This window comes from Humulus lupulus, chromosome 5, assembly GCF_963169125.1.
Source record: "Humulus lupulus chromosome 5, drHumLupu1.1, whole genome shotgun sequence".
In the NCBI taxonomy this organism is placed as follows: Eukaryota; Viridiplantae; Streptophyta; class Magnoliopsida; order Rosales; family Cannabaceae; genus Humulus; species Humulus lupulus.
Window position 1 is genome coordinate 46,842,052 of NC_084797.1, and position 16,236 is coordinate 46,858,287.

At 33.2% G+C, this 16,236-nt stretch overlaps 1 protein-coding gene and 1 non-coding gene across 2 annotated transcripts; one reads left to right on the forward strand and one right to left on the reverse strand.

Annotated features, from left to right (window-relative positions):
• Positions 1 to 5,398: 5,398 nt before the first annotated feature.
• LOC133779112 (uncharacterized) lies at positions 5,399 to 6,301 on the reverse strand. The gene has a single exon (XM_062219109.1). The coding sequence runs from the start codon at positions 6,299 to 6,301 to the stop codon at positions 5,399 to 5,401; it is 903 nt and encodes a 300-aa protein (XP_062075093.1).
• Positions 6,302 to 6,854: 553 nt separating this feature from the next.
• LOC133781211 (small nucleolar RNA R71) lies at positions 6,855 to 6,961 on the forward strand. The gene has a single exon (XR_009870000.1). It is a non-coding gene; the product is annotated as a small nucleolar RNA R71 (small nucleolar RNA).
• The last annotated feature ends 9,275 nt before the right edge of the window (positions 6,962 to 16,236 follow it).

Sequence of the window (16,236 nt, forward strand, 5' to 3'; positions counted from 1 at the left end):
TGATATGTAAGTAGAACATATCATAGATTGGCAAGTCAGTGTAAATCTTGTGCACTGATTAATCTTATGACTAACTTATTTTGAACATATAATCATATTTATATTCCACTGTGATTACGTCACTATAAATACCATTAGCTATATGCTCAGGATTTAATAGAAGTTTTTATTAAACAAATAATCATGAAAAAAAAACATGTGCGCAAAGTGATTGACCAAGTCAAAAAATTATTTCTATTCTTTTATTGATAATAAAATGAGATTACAAAGAAATTGGGTTTTAATTAGGGCATAAAACCCCAACAGAGAGAGGGTGTGATGGGCAGCTAGGCTAAGCACTAGTGTACTCAAGTGTCTATGACACCTATCCTACGAAGAGTGAGAGGCTACCTCACCCATTGGCTAACCCTCCAATCATTCCTCTTACACACCAATCATTATTTTTTTTTAATTTCTTTCTTGTTCTCATGAAAACAAAAGGAGATGCTCCCTTCATTATCCTCCCCTAAACCGAGAGGTCTCTCTCTTCCCTCTCCATTTGCTTCAATTTTCTCTCCAAGGAGCAAGAGCGCCCACTCTCCATTGAAGAAAGGAAGAAAACTCAAGAGCACACTAGGCAAGTGTAAGTTTCAAACCTAGTCACTACAACAAAATAGGCATTTAATGGCTAAATGGGGGAGACATTGTAGACATTTAATGTCTCCCCCTAGGGGAGATGTTGTTGCAAGAGCCATCTAAAGTGGCCCTATGACGTCTCCCATGGGGAGACTTTGTAGACATTCAACGTCTCTCCTTGGGAGTCATCATATGGTGTACGTTTACACCCTATGGCGTCTCCCAGGGGGAGACGTTGAATGTCTACAAAGTCTCCCCATGGGAGACATCATAGGTGCCTACAACGTCTCGCATGGGGAGACTTTGTAGACATTCAACATCTCCCCATGCGAGTCATCATAGGTTTTTATATTTTAAAAAAAAATAATTAAATAATTATTTTCATTAGATTAATTTTTTTTAAATAGAATTAAATATATTAATTAAAAAATATAAATTATATGCAAATTTAAATTGTGAATTTTAATTAATAAAACCGAAATGTATATATAATATATTTTTGCTAACTAATTATACAAAATTGTAATTTTTGTTGTTAAACATACAAAACTAACAAATATTACACTAGCTAGTTAGATATATAGTAAGAAAGAAAAAGTAAAAAAAAAAAAAACCTAATATGTGGGACGAAGACTTTGAATTATCGGTAGCATATGGTTCGCCCAGTGTTGTCGCATTTCATTAATCCGTGCTGGTGTATATGGCCTAATGTTTAGCTACAAAAAAAATTCAAAGTGAAATATATTAGTTAATTATTATTTGATTATATATATACTTTAATAATAAATAGATTGTTAACTTTGTATAAATTTATATACATGTACCTCTTTCTTCAAGTAACGTCCAGGTCGTGAATGTTCAATGTAATCCTTCAACATTCTCATCACATAATATCCACATGCAACATTGTTTGGTTGGTGTGGACACTAATATTTAAATAAAATGTCAAGCAATTAATATAAAGAATATTTTCAAAATTCAAGTATAAATTTTCAAAATAATTAAAGTCCTAGTTACTTACTTTCGGTTGAACCATTTCTATATTATTTGGAATATTGGGAGATTTTGGTAGAGTGGTCAGAAAAAGGTTGATCCCGTTTTTATATTCCACGGATAACCTATTCACTGACATCCATTTTCTATCCATATCCACTCCTATGTCTATGAAAGAAAAAAAAAACTAAATAAGCATACGAAAAATTGAGCAGCATTTCCCCTATATTAGTAACCTAACCATTTGCCAATCTAATCAATTCCAATCAAATAAGCACAACACAATACAAATATAATAATAGAATACATAATTCAAGACAAAACCGAGCAACGTTTCCCCTATAAAAGTGATCTAACCATCTGTGAACAACAAGTCAAACAATTTAAACAACAAACAATAAATTTCTTCCTTATAGCTCCGCAACACACAAACAAATTTTCCAGAACCTACTTCACTAAAACACACAGTTCTCAACCTTCTGTTATCACCGAAACACAAAATTTTCATCTCATAACCTACTTCACTATGGATGAATATTTAAGATATTCAAACTCCTCTAACAAAAGTTTAATAATACTAAAACAAGAAATAAGATAACGTATGTACCACTTTGTTGCTATAATTTAATTACACGCAAGTGCACGTATCATACAAGTAGTAACTCACACAGGTGAGGTCGAACCCAAGGGAATTGCAGCTAAGTACTAACAAAATTGGATTTATATTTCTATTTGGCAATAATAAAAATTGGTTTTCAAAATTATAATGCAGAAAACAAAACAAGCAAAATAATAAATAAAAAGGATTTGACAATGGATGTGAAAATTAGGAATATGATTTCAATTGCTTTGATTACCCAATTGTTAATACTAGTTAACTATTCTTCTTCCCCCTATGTGATGACAGATTATAAAATCACCTAAACTCTTTTCAGATCATAAAGGTACTAAATTGCATGTCAACTACTGCATCTCTGAGATAGCACAACAAACAATTCGCATTAAGCAATAATCTAAAAGTCACACAAGCTATGCAAATACTTTCGTTTCACATGAAAACCTATGTTTATTCATTTAGAGCATTCCTAATATTCACTTTTCAGATTTCATATTAGGATCATGAATCATGCTTAAGGTGATCAATCTCAAACATGTAGTGAGCACAAGAATGAACAAATCACATAAACAAGGAAAAAGGAATAATCAAATAACATTAATCCATGGAATAATCTCAGTCAATATCCATCAAATCCCTAAATAGGAGTTTAGCTCATAATCTCAATATTCATATCCATAATCAAATTAAACATAGACAATAACATAGAAAATTAAAGAAAAAGAGAATGAAACTAGATGGGGAATTGTCACAGATCGCCCACGCTTGCTCCAAAGTTCGTCTTCTCTTCTTTTTTTCTCTCTTTCTTTCTGTCTCTTCTGTAAAAATCGCGATCCCCTTTTTAGAATGAAGACCTCATTCTATATCCTCCCAAAATGACAAAATTTCCCTTAAAAATTCTGAGGTGTACGGACGCCAGCGCCGCGGCTCCAATTCCTGCGCCGCGGCCCTACTCGGCAAATGCCAAATCTCGAGTTTCTGGAAAGGGGCTCGCCGCGGCGCTAATTCTTGCGCCGCGGCCCTAATGCAATTTCAGCAAAACTTGAATAACCCTTCAGTTTAGCATATTTTCTCCACAATCCACTCCAAATGTCCAAAACATATGCTTAAACCTGAAATCAAGTAAAACAAGCATAAATCCGCTCCAAAAACACATAAACCAATAAAAAGACAATGATCAAGACACTTAAAAAGTAGGCTAAACTTAGCCTAACAAACTCCCCCAAACTTTATTCTTACTCGTCCTCGAGTAAGGGAATGACACATTAAACTAAAACAAATAGACATGACAAGTTAAGCCTCCAGTCTTATTTAAACCACGCCGTCATCACTCACGAAACTTCAACTGTTGATCAACCAGAATTTCAATTCAAGAACTCCAACAATTAATCTGAATGCCTCAATTGGAAATTAGATTATACCTTGCTAATAACAAATGAATAACTAGATAACACCATACATGCCTCACTCATTCCAACAATCCACTAACCAAAATTCAATATGCTTGCACACTTACCTTTCTCCACTAATGTCAACAACACATGTTATGGAATCAAAAGGACTTCAAAGGTTCATAACGTTTTGGCTTAGGTAAAGGTGGATAAAAAAGACATTTAGGCTTCATTATACCATAAGCACATCAAAAACCAATCAAACAACCCACCTTGCATTCAATTACCATCCCCTAATTCACCCACTTCTTATCGATTGAGGACTCATACTCAATGCTCCAACATCACTTTATTTAATTTTATTTCTTTTTATTTTTATTTATTTATTTTTTTTCTTTTTGAAGAAAGAATCAAAATTTAGTGATGTTGCAAGCACTTTTACATTTCACACTTGTCTCAATCGAAAAATTACATCGGTCATCCACTTACACCAATACCCCTTTTTTTTTTACCCAATTACAATTCGTTCCCCCAAACTTATTTCTAAGCTTATGGCATAATTCACAGGATAGGAAAAATAATAATTGGTACATTTTTGGCTTAATGAAGTGGTTATACAATCAATCGAACAAGTTAAGGCACAAATAGGCGAACTAGGGATAATAATGATAAGGGTAAGCTTGAAAGGCCCAAACGTTCCAAAAGATTGCCTAAATCATATTCCAAAACACATGTCATCAAGGATTTCATCTCAAAAGGCAAGCAATGCAAGTTCTATCTTTTTCATCAATTCATACCTCAAACCCAAGTAAGACACGTATAACATAATCCACTTATTCGCATTTGCAACATATACTAAAATTTCCAAAAGGCATCAAAATTAATCCAAGGAGCAATCAAATCAAGCACACAGTTAAACACAATCTACATTTTATAAGTGACAACAAACGACAATTATTCATATCATTGGCTTAACTTTTGACACACACAACAATTAAAACAACAAAATTAAACAACAAAGTTTTAACTAAACTAAACTAAAACAGAAAAGTAAGCCCCTCCCCCAAACATTATTTCACATTGTCCCCAATGTGAACACGATAACCCAATAGAAGAGAACTTACCCGAATGAGCCTTAAAAGGAATTCCCAATGTACCGCCGTGGCTCCAGCCTTCAGTGCTATGACTCAAATGTTTTTTTTTTTTTTTTATGTATTGCACAATTCAACATTACAATCCCAAAACAAAAAAAAACTAAACAAAGTCTAATTAAAAATCAAAACTGAAAACAAAAACTAAAAATAAAATAAAATAAAAGTAAAAATCAAATTGTTCATACTTCAAAACTAAAATTAAATTAAAAGATTTGGGTGCCTCCCAACAACGCTTTATTTAACGTCTTTAGCTGGACGCTCACTTCTCTACACCTTCAACTTGGGTCAAGTCCACCCCTTGCATCCTTGAGAGCCATCGTGTCATATGAGGAAAATTCCCTTCTACTGTTGAGAATATTGAAATTATCCCCAATGTCATCGAAACCTTCAAACTTGCTACACAATAATCTTTTCGTATGACGTCGAACTGTTCAAAATCGTTCTTTGGTCTTCTTCTTCTTTTTACCAATTGATTCTTGACAATCATTCTCCACATCAACTCTACAACATGTAGGAATTTCAGTTGCTGCAAAGACATTAAAACTTATTTCCTCATTTTGGACTCGCAACCTTAACTCCCCTTTTTGTACATCGATTAAAGCTGGTCCTATGGCTAAGAATGGTCTTCCCTAAATAATGGGAATGTTTGCATCTTCCTCCATGTCAAGAATTATGAAATCAGCGGGGAAAATAAATTTACCCACCCTCACCAAGACATCATCTATCACTCCACGAGGATGTTTAATGGAGCGATCATCCATCTGTAAGGAAACTGTTGTAGGGCGAGCTTCTCCCAATTTTAGCCTTCGAAAAATAGATAGAGGCATTAGATTCAAACTTGCCCCTAAATCACATAAAGCTTTTGTTTCGACTGAGCCCCCTATAGAACATGGAATATTGAAACTACCTGGATCTTTAAGCTTGCGAGGTAGTTTCTTCTGCAAGATTGCACTGCACTCCTCAGTAAGTGCTACTGTCTCATATTCCTCCAACTTCCTTTTCTTGGCCAAAATATCCTTAATGAATTTAACATACATTGGCATTTGCTCCAAGGCCTCCGCAAATGGGATATTGATATGTAGTTTCTTGAATATTTCAAGGAACTTTGAGAATTGCTTATCAAGGTTGTTCTTGTGGAGCCTTTGTGGGTAGGGAATCTTGATGTGGTGATCTATGCTCACTTGTGGTGTAGCTTCTTTGGTTGGGAGGTATTCAGTAACCTTGTTTTCACCTTGCTTCTTTTCCACTGTGCCCTGTGCTTGTTGATCCTGAACCTTGTCTTCATCTGATTGCTCCACACTTGGCTCTTCATATTTCTTCCCACTTCTCAATGTAATAGCCTGGCACTCTTCTTTTGGATTGACTTCAGTGGTGCTAGGAAGGTTACCTTGAGCACGGTTTGCCATAAGAGTAGCCAATTGCCCAATCTGGTTCTCCAAATTTCTAATAGAAGACCGCGTTTCAGTCATGAATTGATTAAGCACATCAGACTGGGTATCAGGTTGTCTCATAGGATTCTGTTGTTGTCGCATGGGCGGTTGGTAAAACCCAGGAGGTGGCTGCTGAAATGGTTGCTGTGACGGCTGAACTGAAGACTGGCCTTGTTGGTCATTCTTCCAAGAAAAATTGGGGTGATTCCTCCAACCCTAGTTATAGAAATTTGAATAAGGATTGTTATTGTTTTGACGAGGAAAATTCCCAATGGCTTGAGCTTGTTCCAATGGCATATTATTGACATCCGCGTACTGACATTTTTCATAAGCATGAGGACCCCCACATAATTCACACATAGTTTGAGCTTGCATCACGGGGGTTGCCACTGTATTGCCTTGCAGCTGTTTAGTCAAAGCCTCAACTTGAGCAGTTAACTTAGATATTGCATCGATCTCATGCAAACCAGCCACTTTCTTCGAGTTACCTCTTTCACTTGGCCACTGTTGACTGTTAATGGCCATTTCTTCTAACAAATCATACGCCTCATTGGCGCTCTTCCTCATAAATGCCCCACCAGCTGCTGCATCAATGAGTGTGTGAGTGGTACCACACAACCCATTATAAAATTTATGGACCAACATCCATCTCTCTATCCCATGATGCGGGCACCTCCTTATCAAGTCTTTAAATCTCTCCCACACCTCATATAGAGATTCATTATCTAGCTGGTAGAAGTTGTTCATCTCCCCCCTTAGCTTAGCTGCCTTGGCTAGAGGGAAGAACTTGAAGAGAAACTTTAGTGCAAGATCATTCCATGTATTGATTAAGTTAGGTGGCAAAGATACCAGCAAACTCTTGGCTCGCTCCCTCAGAGAAAATGGGAATAATCTGAGTCTGATTGCATCATCACTAACTCCATTCATCTTAAATGTCTGACAGAGCTCCATGAAGTTAGAGAGATGCATGTTTGGGTCTTCAGTGGGTAGTCCCCCAAACTGGACTGTGGATTGAACCATCTGAAGTATGACTGGCTTTATTTCAAAATTGTTTGCATCTACGGTGGGTGATCTTATACAAGACTGGACCCCTGTCATTGTTGGCAACACATAGTCCCTCAGGCTATGGTCGGGTGGATTTTGACCATTAGCCAGATCTTCTATGGCACCCCCATTATTACCGTAGTTGGCCATAACTTCCTCTTGCTCAATCCTGTGTACAACTCTTTTCAACCTTTTGTTTCTTCTGTTCTGCCGGCAAGTCTTCTCTATCTCAGGATCAACAGGTACTCTTGCAGCTGATCCTTGATGTCGCATAAACCAATGGTACCTGAAATGAGATAAGAAGAATTGGACACAAACAAGTTAGCAAAAAGTGAAAAGAAAACCAAATTAGAATTTAATCCAATTAACACAATATTAACTAAACAATTCCCCGGCAACATCGCCAAAAACTTGTTGCTATAATTTAATTACACGCAAGTGCACGTATCATACAAGTAGTAACTCACACAGGTGAGGTCGAACCCAAGGGAATTGCAGCTAAGTACTAACAAAATTGGATTTATATTTCTATTTGGCAATAATAAAAATTGGTTTTCAAAATTATAATGCAGAAAACAAAACAAGCAAAATAATAAATAAAAAGGATTTGACAATGGATGTGAAAATTAGGAATATGATTTCAATTGCTTTGATTACCCAATTGTTAATACTAGTTAACTATTCTTCTTCCCCCTATGTGATGGCAGATTATAAAATCACCTAAACTCTTTTCAGATCATAAAGGTACTAAATTGCATGTCAACTACTGCATCTCTGAGATAGCACAACAAACAATTCGCATTAAGCAATAATCTAAAAGTCACACAAGCTATGCAAATACTTTCGTTTCACATGAAAACCTATGTTTATTAATTTAGAGCATTCCTAATATTCACTTTTTAGATTTCATATTAGGATCATGAATCATGCTTAAGGTGATCAATCTCAAACTTGTAGTGAGCACAAGAATGAACAAATCACATAAACAAGGAAAAAGGAATAATCAAATAGCATTAATCCATAAATCCCTAAATAGGAGCTTAGCTTATAATCTCAATATTCATATCCATAATCAAATTAAACATAGACAATAACATAGAAAATTAAAGAAAAAGAGAATGAAACTAGATGGGGAATTGTCACAGATCGCCCACGCTTGCTCCAAAGTTCGTCTTCTCTTCTTTTTTTCTCTCTTTCTTTCTGTCTCTTCTGTAAAAATCGCGATCCCCTTTTCAGAATGAAGACCTCATTCTATATCCTCCCAAAATGACGAAATTGCCCTTAAAAATTCTGAGGTGTACGGACGCCAGCGCCGCGCCTCCAATTCCTGCGCCGCGGCCCTACTCGGCAAATGCCAAATCTCGAGTTTCTGGAAAGGGGCTCGCCGCGGCTCTAATACGCATTAGCGCTGCGGCGCTAATTCTTGTGCCGCGGCCCTAATGCAATTTCAGCAAAACTTGAATAACCCTTCAGTGTAGCATATTTTCTCCACAATCCACTCCAAATGCCCAAAACATATGCTTAAACCTGAAATCAAGTAAAACAAGCATAAATCCGCTCCAAAAACACATAAACCAATAAAAAGACAATGATCAAGACACTTAAAAAGTAGGCTAAACTTAGCCTAACACACTTGTAATTAATAGTCCTTGCTAGCAAATTTACTTCACTTTCAAAGCACGCACTTTGCTATTAAATTCACAACCTACAAAACAAAATTAATCAATAAATAAAAGATTACTAAACAAACTTCACTAAATAATTAGATTAACAATAAATTATTATTGATATTTTAGAAACTTAAAAACCTCAAATGTGTGCTTGAAATCGAAATTTGAGGCAAAAATCTCATCAAAATCTTTGTTAAAACCACAACTTAAAAATTTAAATTAATTAGTTAATAAAATATTCCTAAATCAATAAAAATAACATAACTATATAAAAATAACATACTTAAATGTTAATAAAGATTACAAATATATATAATTTTCTAATTAAATAATAATATAAATTAAAAAAAATTATAAACATATAAACTTGAATTACCATTTTGTATGTAAAATTAAAATTAAATTATTATTCTTATTATAGACAAAATTATTAAATACATTTTAGCAAAACATATTTACATATATATACTTAACAAACATTAAAAATTAATTAAAAAATGTATAATTTTCGGATTAAATAGTAATAAAATTTTAAAAATAGTAAATAATGTGATATCATCTTAAAATTAAACAATATAGTATCTCAAATATACATTAAAATTATTTTTCATACATTAAACTAATATTTCTAAGAAAACCCACAAATCATATAAAAAATGCACAAAAATATTTTTTTCTACCTTTCTAACTATAATACATTGTTTAATCTTGAAACCCTACCTCAAATATGCTTTAAATCTACTTTGTTGAGCCAAAAATCACCCAAAATCGCAACTCATAAACCTTAAAATCCGAATATCAATCCCTTAATAACTAGAGAAAATAAGCATGAAAATTATCCTAAATATTATACAACACTTATAAATAATAAAAACTTACCTCAAATGAGATTTTATAGCCTAAAATCAGGCAAAATCGTCAAAAAATGGCCCTGAAATTGCCCAGAAAGTTGCCTTTCTCCGCCTCTAGTTCGTGCGCTCGGGGAAGAAGAAGGAAATGCTGAGTATATAGTAAGCCAGACTTCTAACATCTCCCCTGGGAAGACGTGCAAGACATCTAACGTCTCCCCTGGGGAGACGTCCCATGTGGCACGTCTTCCCAGGGGAGATGTTAGATGTCTGGCACGTCTTTCCAGGAGAGACGTTAGATGCTCTTACATGACTGATATTTTATAAATAAATAATTTTATATTCATATTTTTAAATTAACGCCTCTCACCACTTTTAATGACTTACCTGGGTAGTCATTAACAAGAACTTTTAATGACTTACATCATTAGACTTTAAATATCCTTGAATACTTTTAATGACTTACACCATTGGTGTAAGTCATTAAAGAGAGTCATTATAAGTGAAAATTGTTGTAGTGAGTACATTCTTTCCTTCTCTTTTTCTTTCAAACCCAAAATCCTAAGGGGTTTTACTATGCATGCATGTTATTCTAATGTCCATGCGTGGCATGGATCTTGTATTCTAGGGTTCAAGAGTGGTGGTTCTAGGAGGATCTCAAAGATTTTAAGCTTGTTGATGTTTTAGTGAGAACAAAGGTAAAGATTTTAGAGTTTTGGCAATTTTCCACTCATATCCATCTTCTACCCAAACATTCCTTTTTTAATAATCTGCATTTGAAACCTTGGGGCTCGATTTGAGTGTATAGAACACAAGGAGGAAGTTTGAAAGGCTAAGGGAACCTTATCTCCAAGCTAGAACCATCAAAGGTAGATTTTATGTTGGTTCTTGAGTATTTTTGGTTATTGATATAGATCTGGTTGTATAGGTTGTTTTGTTGGTTTTTGGAGTTTATTTTATGCTTGAAGCTTAGCTTGGCTGATTTGTTGATTTTCATGCATGCATGTGGCTAGGGTTTTGCTAGTTGTGATTGTTTTGCTAGAATGTGTAAAAATACATGCTGCCATGTTTTCGTGGTCTGACTTCCAACGGGTCACATCATACCCTACTACCTCTGTTTGTGAAAATAATTTATATGGTTGCATAGGTCTAAATAATTACTTGAGTTTAGGCTTTTGAAAATCGAAAAAATGTGTTTTCAAACCTAAGTTATGAACCTTTTGGCATCTTGATGCAATCTGGAAAATTTCTGGGCACCATGCACTACCCAAATTGTTTTGAATATTGAACATGTTTTACCAAGTAAAAAGCCATGAAATTTGGTAAACTATTAGTTTAAATATTTATAAGGATCACAGAAAATTTTCAGAGAAAAATACAAAATTGTTAAAGATTAATGGTTTTTGAAAATTTTCCCTAATAATCTGAAAACGAAATTACTGAGCAGCAAACACTGCCCAGATTGTCTTACATTTTTTAATGGGTTAATCTGTCTTAAAAATAATGAAATTTTGAGAAAAAATAAATTAGATATTATTAAAGAATCTGGTAAAATTTTCGGAAAAACTGGGCTACGATTTAAGAGAAATAATTTTTCAAAAACCCTAAATATCTGATAAAAACTCCTGGGCAGCAGGCACTACCTAGATTTCTTTAAATGTTTTGATGGGTTTTGCCTTCTAAAAAATTATGACACTTGGTGAGAAATTTTTTAAGAGAGTTATTAAGTCCCTGGAATAATTTTATATTAAAATATATCACGGTTTAAGAGTAGTAATTTTTTTAAGTTACCTAAAAACAGAGAAAAATAATAATTTCGAACCTTAAAAAAAACGAGTTTTTGGAGGTTAGTTCTCCTAACATAAATTTATTTTTTTTGACGCGAGCTTTCACCTAGTTCTCGTCATTAGGATGCATAAAATATGAATGTGATTTTAAAGGGTTGTGGTTAGAGAACCTTACATTGATTATGAGCTTAAAAGAGTTATTTTTATCACGTTAAAATGAACAGTGAAAAAGTTATGTTTGGAATTGGAAATGAAGTTGTTTTAAAGAATATCTAATATTTTGGATATCTAACAAATCTCAAATTAGATTAAGGTTATAGAGCATTCATTTTCACCATTTTCTAAAAAAAGGTCCAATTGCCCTTTCTTTTAAAAAATGATGTAATAGAGATCCTAGGTTATGGATTAAAGTTGTTAAAAATGGGAGTTAGATTTTATAAAACCATAAATCGAAAAGTATTATTGTTAACGGATAATAAATTGTAAAAGGTCAAAACGCAATATTTTTGGGTAAAGAATGGAAAACGGTAAACTCCGTACTTGAGTAGAAAGTTGGTGGTTTTCTAAGATTAAGTGTTGTTTAAAACTCCTTTTCTAAGTGAAAAAAATACGTGTAATACGACTGAGACAGTCTTCTAGAAATAGAATATTAAAATTCACAACACGGTGAGCATGTTGCGGTAAGGATGACTTTTCTCAGGAAACCGTAAATTGATTTAAAGTGGAATCTGGTCTTATACACTGTAAAGTGTATAAGAGAAATGTCAGTGTAGTGTCTCTGAGAGAAATTTATTAAATGTAGCTATCATAGAATATTAGCTATACGAGTATGCCATAGTTTAATCCGAGTACACTGTATTAATTAAAGTAATCTCAAAAAGGGAAATGAATAATGGTGTTAAAGATCCAGCTAGGACCTAAGGACTCCAAGTAAGTTAGTCTTTCTCTTTCTTGGCTACAACATGAATATACTAGTGTGTGCTTATAGTAGTAGATTACACTAGTTTTTTTTGGGTTGTTAAGACTAGGGTACGCTTAATGCCTACCTTTGCAATGCCTATGCATTTTGCAGCTTAATGGTAAGTGAGTTCGGGTTAGAGCCAGAACCTTATTAAAATATTATCCGGGAGACAGGACATGGTGAGATTATAGTCTAGGTTAGAGCCAGGACATGGTGAAATTATAGTCCGGGTTGGAGCCAGGACATGGTAATATAGTCCAGGTTAGAGCCAAGATGCTAAGAGTGAATCCAGGTTGGAGCCAGGATCCTTTGTGTTTGTTTGAATTAATTTGAATTGTATAATTAAATATCTTCAATGTTTTGGGATAATCTGTGTGCAAGTTGATATGATCTGTATGAAATGAATTGTTGGGCACAACCAATGTGCTTGATTTCTGTATGGATATTATTAAGAATTGTATGATAGGGTTGGAATTTATTCCAATACCCTAGTGATCGTTAATGATATCTACCTTAGGGCAACCTGACACTAGGTTTAGTATATTTGTGTGCAAGGCTATTCTTACTAAGCGTTTTTACTTACCTAGTTGTTTCATGTTGTAGGTAAGTGCAAAAGAAAAGTGGAGCAGTGAGCCCCGGAGAATGCTTGTGGATATTTACCTGTGGCCCGACCTCTGGAGGTTTTGATAGAACACCATTTTGAAAAGAAACATTTGAATCTTGTTATCTCTTTTATGACATTTGTTTTTCTTTAACTCTGAAGAAGATAAGTTGTAATTCTATTTGCTAAAACTAAAAGTGTGCACACACGATCTTTTAAAAGTTTTTTTTATGGATTTTCAGCACAATGATTTAAAGTAAAAGTTTAGATTTCCACATGTTTTGGTCTTGTATGTTTTGAGGGTTGTGACAAAGAATCTTTATTTTTTTCATACATTTTAGGATTTGTTAGATTTAACTTTGTTTTCCAAAAAAAAAACAAATACAATAAAAAACTTTTGAAACTCGAAGTATGCTCTGAGGTTGCGGTTTTATCTGATCTTTCTCATCATAAAAGATTTCTTAAGATTATCATTCCTCTTTTTTTTAGTCATTTATTTTATTTTAGTTTATTTCAGTATTATTTTTTAAATTATGTTATATTATTGATTTGTTTTCATCTAAAAAAATTGAAAAAAAAAATGAATGAAGAAGAAAAGAAACATTTCGAGCTTTGTTTTCCAATGTATTATTCTTCATTCAGAAACAATCATAATTTCAGTGCCACTGAGAGTACTATCCATTTTAGGGGTGCATACAAACTTAGTGTAAGAGAGTACCGCGAACTTGAGGTCTTAGAAACTAAGTTTGATAGAGAAAGTTACGAGGCTCTCGAGGTAGATTATGATGAACGTTATTTTGATCCTGAAAGAGTCGACCATAGGAATCATAATTCTAGCTAGAACAACCCTGTAGATTTTAGTTGGAAGTCTGAGTACAACTACCATGCACCCCCTGACATGAATTTTGAGCAAAATTTTCCTAACTTCCCCCATGAACCTCCATATAGTGTCTGGATTGATAGGAATTCCTTAGATGACACTTTACACACATTTATGGAGGCACAAAGCGAGTTTAATACACGATTTATGGAGGAACTTATTGAATTTAAAGCTCAATTTTCAGAATGGACTAACGTTTTTCTCTCACATAATTTTAGTCCATTCCCATCATGACACAATGCCACCATCTTATACTCCTATTTTTTATAAACCTAATAAGGATGATGAGATTACCATTTGGAGTGAAACTCTTTCCCATGCTAAAATTTTTTCAACAACTCTGAATGAAATCAAATGCTATCATACTGATGTGATAGACAAAGTCATGGAGGAAATCATAAAAATTTTCTCAAAATAACATAAATTCCTCCATGATTTTGAAATTGAACATTTTCTTTTTCCCGAAAATGGTTAACGCTTCAATTTTTGAGACGAAGGATAAAAGAAAATTCATTTTTGATACTGGATAGTACGCCAATATGCAGTTGGTAGACTTGCCTGAGAGCGAGGCTTCTGTCTACCAATGACTAATTAGATTTTATCTTTCCTTTCTGTTTTGTGTGTTTACTTTTGTGTGTTTGTTGTTTTGTTTTTGCTTGGGTGGATGTCATTTTACAATTTTACCTTTGACATGTGCTTAACGTTAGACATTGAGGACAATGTCTCATTTAAGTTGGGGATAGTGAGCTTATTCATGCGTTGAAACTACTTTGATTACCATTTTGAAATTTTGAGTTAAAATTTTCAATTCAAGACAATTTTTTTTTTTGTGAGATATTTTTTGTATTAGGAAGTAACTTTTTGAGTTATTCCATGCACAACAAAACATTGAAAAAAAATTGTTAACACATTCAGTTGAGAAAAATCCTATGTTTTAAATATTTATATTTTATGTGAGTTGGGAGAATAAGAGAACAACTTTTTGAAATGTTATTGATCAATTGAGTTGGTAAAAATTAATTTTTGGAATTTAAAATATGACATTTACTAGAGGGATAATTTTTTTTTAAAAGAGTCTATGTTGTAATTTTTTCTTAATCTATTGTATATTTTTTTATGTTGTCTCTTGTCCAAAAATATACCAGAAAAAAATGAAAAAAAGAACAAGAGCAACATTTCTTATTTTCCATCTTTTTTTATTTTTCTTGAAATAAAAAAAAATAAAAAAAAAATCAACAGTACTACATTTATTTTCAATTTGTGTTGTAAAAAAAAAGATCGTGTAATAAATTTTGTATTATTTTTAATTTTGGCTCTTATTGTTATTTGGTAAATTCTGAAAGTTTCTTTGTCATTTGTGTTCAAATTAATTGATTAACCTGTCTTTTGATCAATGCTTGTTTAAATTGATTGTCCTAAAATGATAATATCTATTTTGAGCATTCATTGATATATTTTCGACTCCAAGAGTGTCAACATTTTCCTAAAATATTTTCAATACCTTTATTAGGATTTGGAGTTGAGACTTTATTCCTTGGTGATTTTTCAAAATTATTTGTGTTATGAATTATTAAAAGATTGATTTCGTTTGGTGCACACACACAAAACTCTTCATTACAACTTTGATAGTTTTAAATAACATTTTCTAAGTTCTCGCTAAACATTTTGTTAAGTAATTTGGCATCATTTCTTTCATTATTTCAACTTGGTACTAATTTTTATCTGCTTGAATTGCTAGGGACTATCAATAAGCTAGTTAAGGGTTGTGATTAAGGGTCAAAAATGCACATTTATTGATTATAATTGTCAAAATAAATTAAGTTTTAATTAATATTTTCATGGAATTAATGTGATATATTTTATAAGTGAAAATATTTAATTTATTTTTTACTTTGTAGGAAAATAATACAATTTTTGTTGAATAAAATAAAGCAAAAAGAAAATGAAGTAAAAGTGGAAGTAAATGAAGGAAGTTGACATTTTGAAGAAGTCAAGCTCAAATTGAAAAAGCCCAATCCAATTCTTGAAGATGTCATGTCACCAATCCATGCAATTTCTTCTCCACCAATAAGAGATGTTAGTTACAACTCATTCCAACAAACATTGGTAATCCATGTGTTTCATTTTCAACCAATAGAATTGTCTTCTTTTCAACAAAACATTAGCAATCCATGTGCTTCCCTCTCAACCAATGGTAGCTTGCCACATGTAATTTCCACCATAATTTATTTGTATTCTACACCTAT